This window comes from Eucyclogobius newberryi, unplaced genomic scaffold (genome assembly GCF_026437365.1).
Source record: "Eucyclogobius newberryi isolate DKJ021-1_F unplaced genomic scaffold, fEucNew1.0.hap1 SCAF_39, whole genome shotgun sequence".
In the NCBI taxonomy this organism is placed as follows: domain Eukaryota; kingdom Metazoa; phylum Chordata; class Actinopteri; order Gobiiformes; family Gobiidae; genus Eucyclogobius; species Eucyclogobius newberryi.
Genome location: NW_027316045.1, coordinates 22,161 through 35,638, shown reverse-complemented (window position 1 = coordinate 35,638; position 13,478 = coordinate 22,161). Strand labels below are relative to the sequence as shown.

At 51.5% G+C, this 13,478-nt stretch overlaps 2 protein-coding genes across 3 annotated transcripts in view; one reads left to right on the top strand and one right to left on the bottom strand.

Annotated features, from left to right (window-relative positions):
• The window catches only part of klhl18 (kelch-like family member 18), a 28,641-nt gene extending 19,120 nt beyond the window's left edge, over positions 1-9,521 (bottom strand). The window contains exons 1-2 of the mRNA XM_072462187.1: positions 9,350-9,521; positions 8,212-8,342 (exon numbers count right to left, since the gene is read on the bottom strand). Coding sequence (XP_072318288.1) covers positions 8,212-8,342; positions 9,350-9,481 — 263 coding nt within the window. The 5' untranslated portion in view covers positions 9,482-9,521. The remainder of the gene's footprint in view (positions 1-8,211; positions 8,343-9,349) is intronic.
• afg3l2 (AFG3-like AAA ATPase 2) overlaps positions 1-13,478 on the top strand; it is a 511,786-nt gene that overhangs the window by 495,474 nt on the left and 2,834 nt on the right. The window lies entirely within an intron of this gene.

Sequence of the window (13,478 nt, the reverse complement as noted above, 5' to 3'; positions counted from 1 at the left end):
AAAACGTCAGGAGAACGTCAGGGGAACGTCAGGGGAACGTCAGGGGAACGTCAGGGGAACGTCAGGAGAACGTCAGGAAAACGTCAGGAAAACGTCAGGAGAACGTCAGGAAAACGTCAGGGGGACGTCAGGAGGACGTCAGGGGGACGTCAGGAGAACGTCAGGAAAACGTCAGGGGGACGTCAGGAGAACATCAGGAAAACGTCAGGAGAACGTCAGGGGAACGTCAGGAGAACGTCAGGAAAACGTCAGGAGAACGTCAGGGGAACGTCGGGAACGTCAGGAGAACGTCAGGAGAACGTCAGGGGAACGTCAGGGGAACGTCAGGAGAACGTCAGGAAAACGTCAGGAGAACGTCAGGAGAACGTCAGGAAAACGTCAGGAAAACGTCAGGAAAACGTCTGGAAAAAATGAGGAAAACGTCAGGAGAACGTCAGGAAAACGTCGGGGAACATTAGGAAAACGTCAGGGGAACGTCAGGAAAACGTCAGGAGAACGTCAGGGGGACGTCAGGAGAACGTCATGGGAACGTCAGAACACCAGGAGAAAGTCAGGGGAATGTCAGGAGAACGCCAGGAGAACGCCAGGGGAACGTCAGGAGAACGCCAGGAGAACGCCAGGAGAACATCAGGGGAACGTGAGGAGAACGTCAGGAGAACCCCAGGAGAACGTCAGGGGAACGTCAGGGGAACGTCAGGGGAACTCCAGGAGAACGCCAGGAGAACGTCAGGGGAACGCCAGGAGAACGTCAGGGGAACGTCAGGGGAACGTCAGGGGAACGCCAGGAGAACGCCAGGGGAACGTCAGGGGAACGTCAGGAGAACGTCAGGGGAACGTCAGGAGAACGTCAGGGGAACGTCAGGAGAACGTCAGGGGAACGCCTGGAGAACGTTAGGAATGTCAGGGGAACAGGAGAATGTCAGGGGAACGTCAGGAGAACGTTAAGACAACGTCAGGAGAACACCAGGAGAACATCAGGGGAACGTCAGGAGAACGCCAGGGGAACGTCAGGAGAACGCCAGGAGAACGCCAGGAGAACGCCAGGGGAACGTGAGGAGAACGTCAGGGGAACGTCAGGAGAACGTCAGGAGAACGTCAGGGGAACGTCAGGGGAACGTCAGGGGAACGTCAGGAGAACAGGAGAACGTCAGGGGAACGCCTGGAGAACGTTAGGAGAACGTCAGGGGAACGTCAGGGGAACGTCAGGGGAACGTCAAGAGAACGTCAGGGGAACGTCAGGGGAACGTCAGGGGAACGTCAGGAGAACGTCAGGGGAACGCCTGGAGAACGTTAGGAGAACGTCAGGGGAACGTCAGGGGAACGTCAGGGGAACGTCAAGAGAACGTCAAGAGAACGTCAGGGGAACGCCAGGGGAACATCAGGGGAACGTCAGGAGAACGTCAGGGGAACGTCAGGAGGACGTCAGGGGGACGTCAGGAGAACGTCAGGGGGACGTCAGGGGGACGTCAGGAGGACGTCAGGAGGACGTCAGGGGGACGTCAGGAGAACGTCAGGAAAACGTCAGGGGGACGTCAGGAGAACGTCAGGAAAACGTCAGGAAAACGTCAGGAGAACGTCAGGAGAACGTCAGGGGAACGTCAGGAGAACATCAGGGGAACGTCAGGGGAGCGTCAGGGGAACGTCAGGGGAACGTCAGGAAAACGTCAGGAAAACGTCAGGAGAACGTCAGGAAAACGTCGGGGAACATTAGGAAAACGTCAGGGGAACGTCAGGGGAACGTCAGGAAAACGTCAGGAGAACGTCAGGGGGACGTCAGGAGAACGTCAGGGGAACGTCAGGGGAACGTCAGAACGCCAGGAGAAAGTCAGGGGAATGTCAGGAGAACGCCAGGAGAACGCCAGGAGAACGCCAGGGGAACGTCAGGAGAACGCCAGGAGAACATCAGGGGAACGTGAGGAGAACGTCAGGAGAACACCAGGAGAACGTCAGGGGAACGTCAGGAGAACGTCAGGGGGACGTCAGGGGGACGTCAGGAGGACGTCAGGGGGACGTCAGGAGAATGTCAGGGGGACGTCAGGAGAACGTCAGGAAAACGTCAGGAAAACGTCAGGGGGACGTCAGGAGGACGTCAGGGGGACGTCAGGAGAACGTCAGGAAAACGTCAGGGGGACGTCAGGAGAACATCAGGAAAACGTCAGGAGAACGTCAGGGGAACGTCAGGAGAACGTCAGGAGAACGTCAGGGGAACGTCAGGGGAACGTCAGGAGAACGTCAGGGGAACGTCAGGGGAACGTCAGGAGAACGTCAGGAAAACGTCAGGAAAACGTCAGGAGAACGTCAGGAGAACGTCAGGAAAACGTCAGGAAAACGTCTGGAAAAAATGAGGAAAACGTCAGGAGAACGTCAGGAAAACGTCGGGGAACATTAGGAAAACGTCAGGGGAACGTCAGGAAAACGTCAGGAGAACGTCAGGGGGACGTCAGGAGAACGTCATGGGAACGTCAGAACACCAGGAGAAAGTCAGGGGAATGTCAGGAGAACGCCAGGAGAACGCCAGGGGAACGTCAGGAGAACGCCAGGAGAACGCCAGGAGAACATCAGGGGAACGTGAGGAGAACGTCAGGAGAACCCCAGGAGAACGTCAGGGGAACGTCAGGAGAACGTCAGGGGAACTCCAGGAGAACGCCAGGAGAACGTCAGGGGAACGCCAGGAGAACGTCAGGGGAACGTCAGGGGAACGTCAGGGGAACGCCAGGAGAACGCCAGGGGAACGTCAGGGGAACGTCAGGGGAACGTCAGGGGAACGTCAGGAGAACGTCAGGGGAACGCCTGGAGAACGTTAGGAATGTCAGGGGAACAGGAGAATGTCAGGGGAACGTCAGGAGAACGTTAAGACAACGTCAGGAGAACACCAGGAGAACATCAGGGGAACGTCAGGAGAACGCCAGGGGAACGTCAGGAGAACGCCAGGAGAACGCCAGGAGAACGCCAGGGGAACATCAGGGGAACGTGAGGAGAACGTCAGGGGAACGTCAGGAGAACGTCAGGGGAACGTCAGGAGAACGTCAGGAGAACGTCAGGAGAACGTCAGGGGAACGTCAGGGGAACGTCAGGGGAACGTCAGGGGAACAGGAGAACGTCAGGGGAACGCCTGGAGAACGTTAGGAGAACGTCAGGGGAACGTCAGGGGAACGTCAGGGGAACGTCAAGAGAACGTCAGGGGAACGTCAGGGGAACGTCAGGAGAACAGGAGAACGTCAGGGGAACGCCTGGAGAACGTTAGGAGAACGTCAGGGGAACGTCAGGGGAACGTCAAGAGAACGTCAGGAGAACGTCAGGGGAACGCCAGGGGAACATCAGGGGAACGTCAGGAGAACGTCAGGGGAACGTCAGGAGGACGTCAGGGGGACGTCAGGAGAACGTCAGGGGGACGTCAGGGGGACGTCAGGAGGACGTCAGGAGGACGTCAGGGGGACGTCAGGAGAACGTCAGGAAAACGTCAGGGGGACGTCAGGAGAACGTCAGGAAAACGTCAGGAAAACGTCAGGAGAACGTCAGGAGAACGTCAGGGGAACATCAGGGGAACGTCAGGGGAACGTCAGGGGAGCGTCAGGGGAACGTCAGGGGAACGTCAGGAAAACGTCAGGAAAACGTCAGGAGAACGTCAGGAAAATGTCGGGGAACATTAGGAAAACGTCAGGGGAACGTCAGGGGAACGTCAGGAAAACGTCAGGAGAACGTCAGGGGGACGTCAGGAGAACGTCAGGGGAACGTCAGGGGAACGTCAGAACGCCAGGAGAAAGTCAGGGGAATGTCAGGAGAACGCCAGGAGAACGCCAGGAGAACGCCAGGGGAACGTCAGGAGAACGCCAGGAGAACATCAGGGGAACGTGAGGAGAACGTCAGGAGAACACCAGGAGAACGTCAGGGGAACGTCAGGAGAACGTCAGGGGGACGTCAGGAGGACGTCAGGGGGACGTCAGGAGAACGTCAGGGGGACGTCAGGAGAACGTCAGGAAAACGTCAGGGGGACGTCAGGAGGACGTCAGGGGGACGTCAGGAGAACGTCAGGAAAACGTCAGGGGGACGTCAGGAGAACATCAGGAAAACGTCAGGAGAACGTCAGGAGAACGTCAGGAAAACGTCAGGAAAACGTCAGGAGAACGTCAGGGGAACGTCAGGGGAACGTCAGGGGAACGTCAGGGGAACGTCAGGGGAACGTCAGGAGAACGTCAGGAAAACGTCAGGAGAACGTCAGGAGAACGTCAGGAAAACGTCAGGAAAACGTCTGGAAAAAATGAGGAAAACGTCAGGAGAACGTCAGGAAAACGTCGGGGAACATTAGGAAAACGTCAGGGGAACGTCAGGAAAACGTCAGGAGAACGTCAGGGGGACGTCAGGAGAACGTCATGGGAACGTCAGAACACCAGGAGAAAGTCAGGGGAATGTCAGGAGAACGCCAGGAGAACGCCAGGGGAACGTCAGGAGAACGCCAGGAGAACGCCAGGAGAACATCAGGGGAACGTGAGGAGAACGTCAGGAGAACCCCAGGAGAACGTCAGGGGAACGTCAGGGGAACTCCAGGAGAACGCCAGGAGAACGTCAGGGGAACGTCAGGGGAACGTCAGGGGAACGCCAGGAGAACGCCAGGGGAACGTCAGGGGAACGTCAGGAGAACGTCAGGGGAACGTCAGGAGAACGTCAGGGGAACGCCTGGAGAACGTTAGGAATGTCAGGGGAACAGGAGAATGTCAGGGGAACGTCAGGAGAACGTTAAGACAACGTCAGGAGAACGCCAGGAGAACATCAGGGGAACGTCAGGAGAACGCCAGGAGAACATCAGGGGAACGCCAGGAGAACGCCAGGAGAACGCCAGGGGAACATCAGGGGAACGTGAGGAGAACGTCAGGGGAACGTCAGGAGAACGTCAGGAGAACGTCAGGGGAACGTCAGGGGAACGTCAGGGGAACGTCAGGAGAACAGGAGAACGTCAGGGGAACGCCTGGAGAACGTTAGGAGAACGTCAGGGGAACGTCAGGGGAACGTCAGGGGAACGTCAGGGGAACGTCAAGAGAACGTCAGGGGAACGTCAGGGGAACGTCAGGGGAACGTCAGGGGAACGTCAGGGGAACGTCAGGAGAACAGGAGAACGTCAGGGGAACGCCTGGAGAACGTTAGGAGAACGTCAGGGGAACGTCAGGGGAACGTCAGGGGAACGTCAAGAGAACGTCAGGAGAACGTCAGGGGAACGCCAGGGGAACATCAGGGGAACGTCAGGAGAACGTCAGGGGAACGTCAGGGGAACGCCAGGGGAACGTCAGGAGAACGTCAGGAGAATGTCAGGAGAACGTCAGGGGAACGTCAGGAGAACGTCAGGAAAACGTCAGGAAAACGTCAGGAGAACGTCAGGGGAACGTCAGGAGAACGTCAGGGGAACGTCAGGAGAACGTCAGGAAAACGTCAGGAGAACGTCAGGAGAACGTCAGGAAAACGTCAGGAAAACGTCTGGAAAAAATGAGGAAAACGTCAGGAGAACGTCAGGAAAACGTCGGGGAACATTAGGAAAACGTCAGGGGAACGTCAGGAAAACGTCAGGAGAACGTCAGGGGGACGTCAGGAGAACGTCATGGGAACGTCAGAACACCAGGAGAAAGTCAGGGGAATGTCAGGAGAACGCCAGGAGAACGCCAGGGGAACGTCAGGAGAACGCCAGGAGAACGCCAGGAGAACATCAGGGGAACGTGAGGAGAACGTCAGGAGAACCCCAGGAGAACGTCAGGGGAACGTCAGGAGAACGTCAGGGGAACTCCAGGAGAACGCCAGGAGAACGTCAGGGGAACGCCAGGAGAACGTCAGGGGAACGTCAGGGGAACGTCAGGGGAACGCCAGGAGAACGCCAGGGGAACGTCAGGGGAACGTCAGGAGAACGTCAGGGGAACGTCAGGAGAACGTCAGGGGAACGTCAGGAGAACGTCAGGGGAACGCCTGGAGAACGTTAGGAATGTCAGGGGAACAGGAGAATGTCAGGGGAACGTCAGGAGAACGTTAAGACAACGTCAGGAGAACGCCAGGAGAACATCAGGGGAACGTCAGGAGAACGCCAGGGGAACGTCAGGAGAACGCCAGGAGAACGCCAGGAGAACGCCAGGGGAACATCAGGGGAACGTGAGGAGAACGTCAGGGGAACGTCAGGAGAACGTCAGGAGAACGTCAGGGGAACGTCAGGGGAACGTCAGGAGAACAGGAGAACGTCAGGGGAACGCCTGGAGAACGTTAGGAGAACGTCAGGGGAACGTCAGGGGAACGTCAGGGGAACGTCAGGGGAACGTCAAGAGAACGTCAGGGGAACGTCAGGGGAACGTCAGGAGAACAGGAGAACGTCAGGGGAACGCCTGGAGAACGTTAGGAGAACGTCAGGGGAACGTCAGGGGAACGTCAGGGGAACGTCAAGAGAACGTCAGGAGAACGTCAGGGGAACGCCAGGGGAACATCAGGGGAACGTCAGGAGAACGTCAGGGGAACGTCAGGAGAACGCCAGGGGAACGTCAGGAGAACGTCAGGAGAATGTCAGGAGAACGTCAGAGGAGAGAACACAGAGCACATTTCTGCCTCTTGATCCTTTTCCTGGTTTGTTCATCTCTTACTCCTCGTTTGTTGGAATTTCAAGGGCAAAACTGTTATTTTCAAGGGTCAGGGTCAGGGTGAGGGTCAGGATGAGGGTCAGGGTCAGGATGAGGGTTAGGGTCAGGATGAGGGTTAGGGTCAGGATGAGGGTCAGGGTCAGGATGAGGGTCAGGGTCAGGATGAGGGTCAGGGTGAGGGTTAGGGTCAGGATGAGGGTCAGGGTCAGGATGAGGGTCAGGGTGAGGGTTAGGGTCAGGATGAGGGTCAGGATGAGGGTTAGGGTCAGGGTTAGGGTCAGGATGAGGGTCAGGGTGAGGATGAGGGTTAGGGTCAGGATGAGGGTTAGGGTCAGGATGAGGGTCAGGATGAGGGTCAGGGTCAGGATGAGGGTCAGGGTGAGGGTTAGGGTCAGGATGAGGGTCAGGATGAGGGTCAGGGTCAGGATGAGGGTTAGGGTCAGGGTGAGGGTTAGGGTCAGGATGAGGGTCAGGATGAGGGTTAGGGTCAGGGTTAGGGTCAGGATGAGGGTCAGGGTGAGGATGAGGGTTAGGGTCAGGATGAGGGTTAGGGTCAGGATGAGGGTCAGGATGAGGGTCAGGGTCAGGATGAGGGTCAGGGTGAGGGTTAGGGTCAGGATGAGGGTCAGGGTCAGGATGAGGGTTAGGGTCAGGATGAGGGTCAGGGTCAGGGTGAGGGTCAGGATGAGGGTCAGGATGAGGGTCAGGGTCAGGGTGAGGGTCAGGGTGAGGGTCAGGGTGAGGGTCAGGATGAGGGTAAGTGTCAGGATGAGGGTCAGGATGAGGGTCAGGGTCAGGATGAGGGTCAGGGTGAGGGTTAGGGTCAGGGTGAGGGTCAGGATGAGGGTCAGGGTCAGGATGAGGGTTAGGGTCAGGATGAGGGTCAGGATGAGGGTCAGGGTCAGGATGAGGGTTAGGGTCAGGATGAGGGTCAGGGTGAGGGTTAGGGTCAGGATGAGGGTCAGGGTCAGGATGAGGGTCAGGGTGAGGGTTAGGGTCAGGATGAGGGTCAGGATGAGGGTTAGGGTCAGGGTTAGGGTCAGGATGAGGGTCAGGGTGAGGGTCAGGGTGAGGGTCAGGATGAGGGTCAGGGTGAGGGTCAGGGTGAGGGTGAGGATCAGGGTGAGGGTCAGGATGAGGGTAAGGGTCAGGATGAGGGTCAGGATGAGGGTCAGGATGAGGGTCAGGGTCAGGATGAGGGTCAGGATGAGGGTCAGGGTGAGGGTTAGGGTCAGGGTGAGGGTCAGGATGAGGGTCAGGGTGAGGGTCAGGGTGAGGGTCAGGGTGAGGGTCAGGGTGAGGGTCAGGGTGAGGGTCAGGGTGAGGGTCAGGATGAGGGTTAGGGTCAGGGTGAGGGTTAGGGTCAGGATGAGGGTCAGGGTGAGGGTTAGGGTCAGGGTGAGGGTCAGGATGAGGGTCAGGGTGAGGGTCAGGGTGAGGGTCAGGGTGAGGGTCAGGGTGAGGGTCAGGATGAGGGTCAGGGTTAGGGTGAGGGTCAGGATGAGGGTCAGGATGAGGGTCAGGGTGAGGGTCAGGAGGAGAGTCAGGGTCAGGAGGAGGGTCAGGGTCAGGGTTAGGGTCAGGATGAGGGTTAGGGTCAGGGTCTCACCTGGGGTCCATCCCCTGCATGAGGATCTGGTCCTGTTTGCTCTCGGCCATGTCAGAGGTGAACATGGCGTGGAAATACGGGATGGAAGCGGCCAACACGATCCTGTGAGCGCTGAACTTATGCTCCCCGACCTGAGGACAAGGAGGACAAGGACACATGTGAGTCTGTGACCCGAGGACAAGGACACATGTGAGTCTGTGACCCGAGGACAAGGACACATGTGAGTCTGTGACCCGAGGACAAGGACACATGTGAGTCTGTGACCCGAGGACAAGGACACATGTGAGTCTGTGACCCGAGGACAAGGACACATGTGAGTCTGTGACCCGAGGACAAGGACACATGTGAGTCTGTGACCCGAGGACAAGGACACATGTGAGTCTGTGACCCGAGGACAAGGACACATGTGAGTCTGTGACCCGAGGACAAGGACACATGTGAGTCTGTGACCCGAGGACAAGGACACATGTGAGTCTGTGACCCGAGGACAAGGACACATGTGAGTCTGTGACCCGAGGACAAGGACACATGTGAGTCTGTGACCCGAGGACAAGGACACATGTGAGTCTGTGACCCGAGGACAAGGACACATGTGAGTCTGTGACCCGAGGACAAGGACACATGTGAGTCTGTGACCCGAGGACAAGGACACATGTGAGTCTGTGACCTGAGGACAAGGTCAAACAAACATGGCCACTACTACTCTACAGAGGATTCTGAGCTGAACCAGTACTCCAGTCTTGGACTCCTGTCCCTGTTCCAGGACCCTAGATCTCTTGATCCTGGTCCCGGACCTGGACCTGCTCCTGGTCCAGGAGCAGGACCAGGTCCTCCTGCTCCTGGACCAGGACCAGGACCAGGTCCTCCTGCTCCTGGACCAGGACCAGGACCAGGTCCTCCTGCTCCTGGACCAGGACCAGGACCTAGAATATACTGGAATCTGGACGTTGATCATTCTAAGTTGATTTCAGATGAGCAGAACTGACAGAAGACTTAGTTTTGGTCCTGGTCCTGGAAGCAAGTGCCCGTGGGGTCAGAGGTCACGCTGTTGTTTAGCTCCGGGCTAACGGAGCTAGCCTTTAGCAGTAGCATTAGCCGCGAAACGGTCCCGGTGCACGCGCACAGCCCGGTGTCTCACCTTGAGTGTGACGTCACAGAGCTTGCCCTGACGTCGGATCTCCTCCATGACGCCGTAGCCGCGCTCAGGCAGCTCGTGCGCCGAAAAATGCACCAAATCCTCGAGCTCCGTCTCCGACAGCGCGTCTCCCATCACTTCCGCCTCTGTGCGTGAACTTCCGTCACGCCTTCACAGTAAGAGCGACACAACAGACCGGAAACTGTCAGGATTTCACAATAAGATAAGAAACAATGACAGAAGGCAGAGAACGCTGTAGAGCCGTGAGCGCACACTGTTCTAAAGTAACTACAGACTGTTCTAAAGTAACTACAGACTGTTCTAAAGTAACTACAGACTGTTCTAAAGTAACTACAGACTGTTCTAAAGTAACTACAGACTGTTCTAAAGTAACTACAGACTGTTCTAAAGTAACTACAGACTGTTCTAAAGTAACTACAGACTGTTCTAAAGTAACTACAGACTGTTCTAAAGTGACTAAAGACTGTTTTAAAGTGACTACAGACTGTTCTAAAGTAACTACAGACTGTTCTAAAGTAACTACAGACTGTTCTAAAGTAACTACAGACTGTTCTAAAGTAACTACAGACTGTTCTAAAGTAACTACAGACTGTTCTAAAGTAACTACAGACTGTTCTAAAGTAACTACAGACTGTTCTAAAGTAACTACAGACTGTTCTAAAGTTACTACAGACTGTCCTAAAGTGACTACAGACTGTTCTAAAGTAACTACAGACTGTTCTAAAGTAACTACAGACTGTTCTAAAGTAACTACAGACTGTTCTAAAGTAACTACAGACTGTTCTAAAGTAACAACAGACTGTTCTAAAGTGACTACAGACTGTTCTAAAGTAACAACAGACTGTTCTAAAGTGACTACAGACTGTTCTAAAGTGACTACAGACTGTTCTAAAGTAACTACAGACTGTTCTAAAGTAACTACAGACTGTTCTAAAGTAACTACAGACTGTTCTAAAGTAACTACAGACTGTTCTAAAGTATCTACAGACTGTTATAAAGTAACTACAGACTGTTCTAAAGTAACTACAGACTGTTCTAAAGTAACTACAGACTGTTCTAAAGTGACTACAGACTGTTCTAAAGTAACTACAGACTGTTCTAAAGTGACTACAGACTGTTATAAAGTGACTACAGACTGTTCTAAAGTATCTACAGACTGTTATAAAGTAACTACAGACTGTTCTAAAGTAACTACAGACTGTTCTAAAGTGACTACAGACTGTTCTAAAGTAACTACAGACTGTTCTAAAGTAACTACAGACTGTTCTAAAGTGACTACAGACTGTTCTAAAGTAACTACAGACTGTTCTAAAGTGACTACAGACTGTTCTAAAGTAACTACAGACTGTTCTAAAGTGACTACAGACTGTTCTAAAGTAACTACAGACTGTTTTAAAGTAACTACAGACTGTTCTAAAGTGACTACAGACTGTTCTAAAGTGACTACTGACTGTTCTAAAGTAACTATGGACTGTCGGTGTAATCCCTCATTGGTCCAGGCGTGTTCCATAGTAGAAAAAGCTTCAGTTGTAGTCATCTGGACTCAGTTTGAAAAAGTAGACTTTTCGACTCTCATCCAAGAGTCATTGTCAATAACAGAATTTAGGTCGAGAACTCCGATATTAATACTGTTCTGTGGTAAGACCCGCCCATTGGGAGGAGCCTTCCTGAAGTGGAAAGAGTTGTTTGTTTCAACAGAAACTCCCCCTTTGTATCTACCGAGCCTATTCAGAATCTTAATGGGCTATTAGAATCCTCTTTGTCTTTGTGAGACCCTGGCTCAACCACCCTGAGTACCTGATTAGCATCTGAAGATGCTGAATAGGCTCGGTAGATACAAGGGGGGAGTTTCTGTTGAAACAAACAACTCTTTCCACTTCAGGAAGGCTCCGCCCAATGGGCGGGTCTTACCACAGAACAGTATTAATATCGGAGTTCTCGACCTAAATTCTGTTATTGACAATGACTCTTGGATGAGAGTCGAAAAGTCTACTTTTTCAAACTGAGTCCAGATGACTACAACTGAAGCTTTTTCTACTATGGAACTATGGACTGTTATAAAAGAACTAAACTGTTCTAAAGTGACTACAGATTGTTCTAAAGTGACTACAGACTGTTCTAAAGTGACTACAGACTGTCCTAAAGTGACTACAGACTGTTCTAAAGTGACTACAGACTGTTTTAAAGTAACTACAGACTGTTCTAAAGTAACTACAGACTGTTCTAAAGTAACTAGACTGTTCTAAAGTGACTACAGACTGTTCTAAAGTGACTACAGACTGTTCTAAAGTGACTACAGACTGTTTTAAAGTGACTACAGACTGTTCCAAAGTGACTACAGACTGTTTTAAAGTGACTACAGACTGTTCTAAAGTGACTACAGACTGTTCTAAAGTGACTACAGACTGTCCTAAAGTGACTACAGACTGTTCTAAAGTGACTACAGACTGTTTTAAAGTGACTACAGACTGTTCCAAAGTAACTACAGACTGTTCTAATGTAACCACAGACTGTTCTAAAGTAACTACAGACTGTTCTAAAGTGACTACAGACTGTTCTAAAGTGACTACAGACTGTTCTAAAGTGACTACAGACTGTTTTAAAGTGACTACAGACTGTTCTAAAGTAACTATAGACTGTTCTAAAGTAACTAAACTGTTCTAAAGTGACTACAGAGTATTCTAAAGTGACTACAGACTGTTCTAAAGTATCTAGACTGTTATAAACTGACTACAGACTGTTATAAAGTGACTAAAGACTGTTCTAAAGACTGTTCTAAAGTAACTACAGACTGTTCTAAAGTAACTACAGACTTTTCTAAAGTGACTACGGACTGTTCCAAAGTGACTACAGACTGTTCTAAAGTAACTACAGACTGTTCTAAAGTAACTACAGACTGTTCTAAAGTAACTAGACTGTTCTAAAGTGACTACAGACTGAACTACAGACTGTTCTAAAGTAACTACAGACTGTTCTAAAGTGACTACAGACTGTTCGAAAGTGACTACAGACTGTTCTAAAGTAACTACAGACTGTTCTAAAGTAACTAGACTGTTCTAAAGTGACTACAGACTGAACTACAGACTGTTCTTATGTAACTACAGACTGTTCTAAAGTGACTACAGACTGTTTTAAAGTGACTACAGACTGTTCTAAAGTAACTACAGACTGTTCTAAAGTAACTACAGACTGTTCTAAAGTGACTACAGACTGTTTTAAAGTTACTACTGACTGTTCTAAAGTGACTACAGACTGTTCTAAAGTAACTAGACTGTTCTAAAGTGACTACAGACTGTTCTAAAGTGACTACAGACTGTTCTAAAGTGACTACAGACTGTTCTAAAGTGACTACAGACTGTTCTAAAGTGACTACAGACTGTTCTAAAGTGACTACAGACTGTTCTAAAGTGACTACAGACTGTTTTAAAGTTACTACTGACTGTTCTAAAGTGACTACAGACTGTTCTAAAGTAACTAGACTGTTCTAAAGTGACTACAGACTGTTCTAAAGTGACTACAGACTGTTCTAAAGTAACTACAGACTGTTCTAAAGTAACTACAGACTGTTCTAAAGTGACTACAGACTGTTCTAAAGTGACAACAGACTGTTCTAAAGTGACTACAGACTGTTCTAAAGTAACTGCAGACTGTTCTAAAGTGACTACAGACTGTTCTAAAGTGACTACAGACTGTTCTAAAAAAACTACAGACTGTTCTAAAGTAACTACAGACTGTTCTAAAGTGACTACAGACTGTTCTAAAGTAACTAGACTGTTCTAAAGTGACTACAGACTGTTCTAAAGTGACTACAGACTGTTCTAAAGTAACTACAGACTGTTCTTAAGTAACTACAGACTGTTCTTAAGTGACTACAGACTGTTATAAAGTTACTACAGACTGTTCTAAAAAAACTACAGACTTCTAAAGTAACTACAGACTGTTCTAAAGTAACTACAGACTGTTCTAAAGTGACTACAGACTGTTCTAAAGTAACTACAGACTGTTCTTAAGTGACTACAGACTGTTCTAAAGTGACTACAGACTATTCTAAAGTAACTAGACTGTTCTAAAGTGACTACAGACTGTTTTAAAGTTACTACTGACTGTTCTA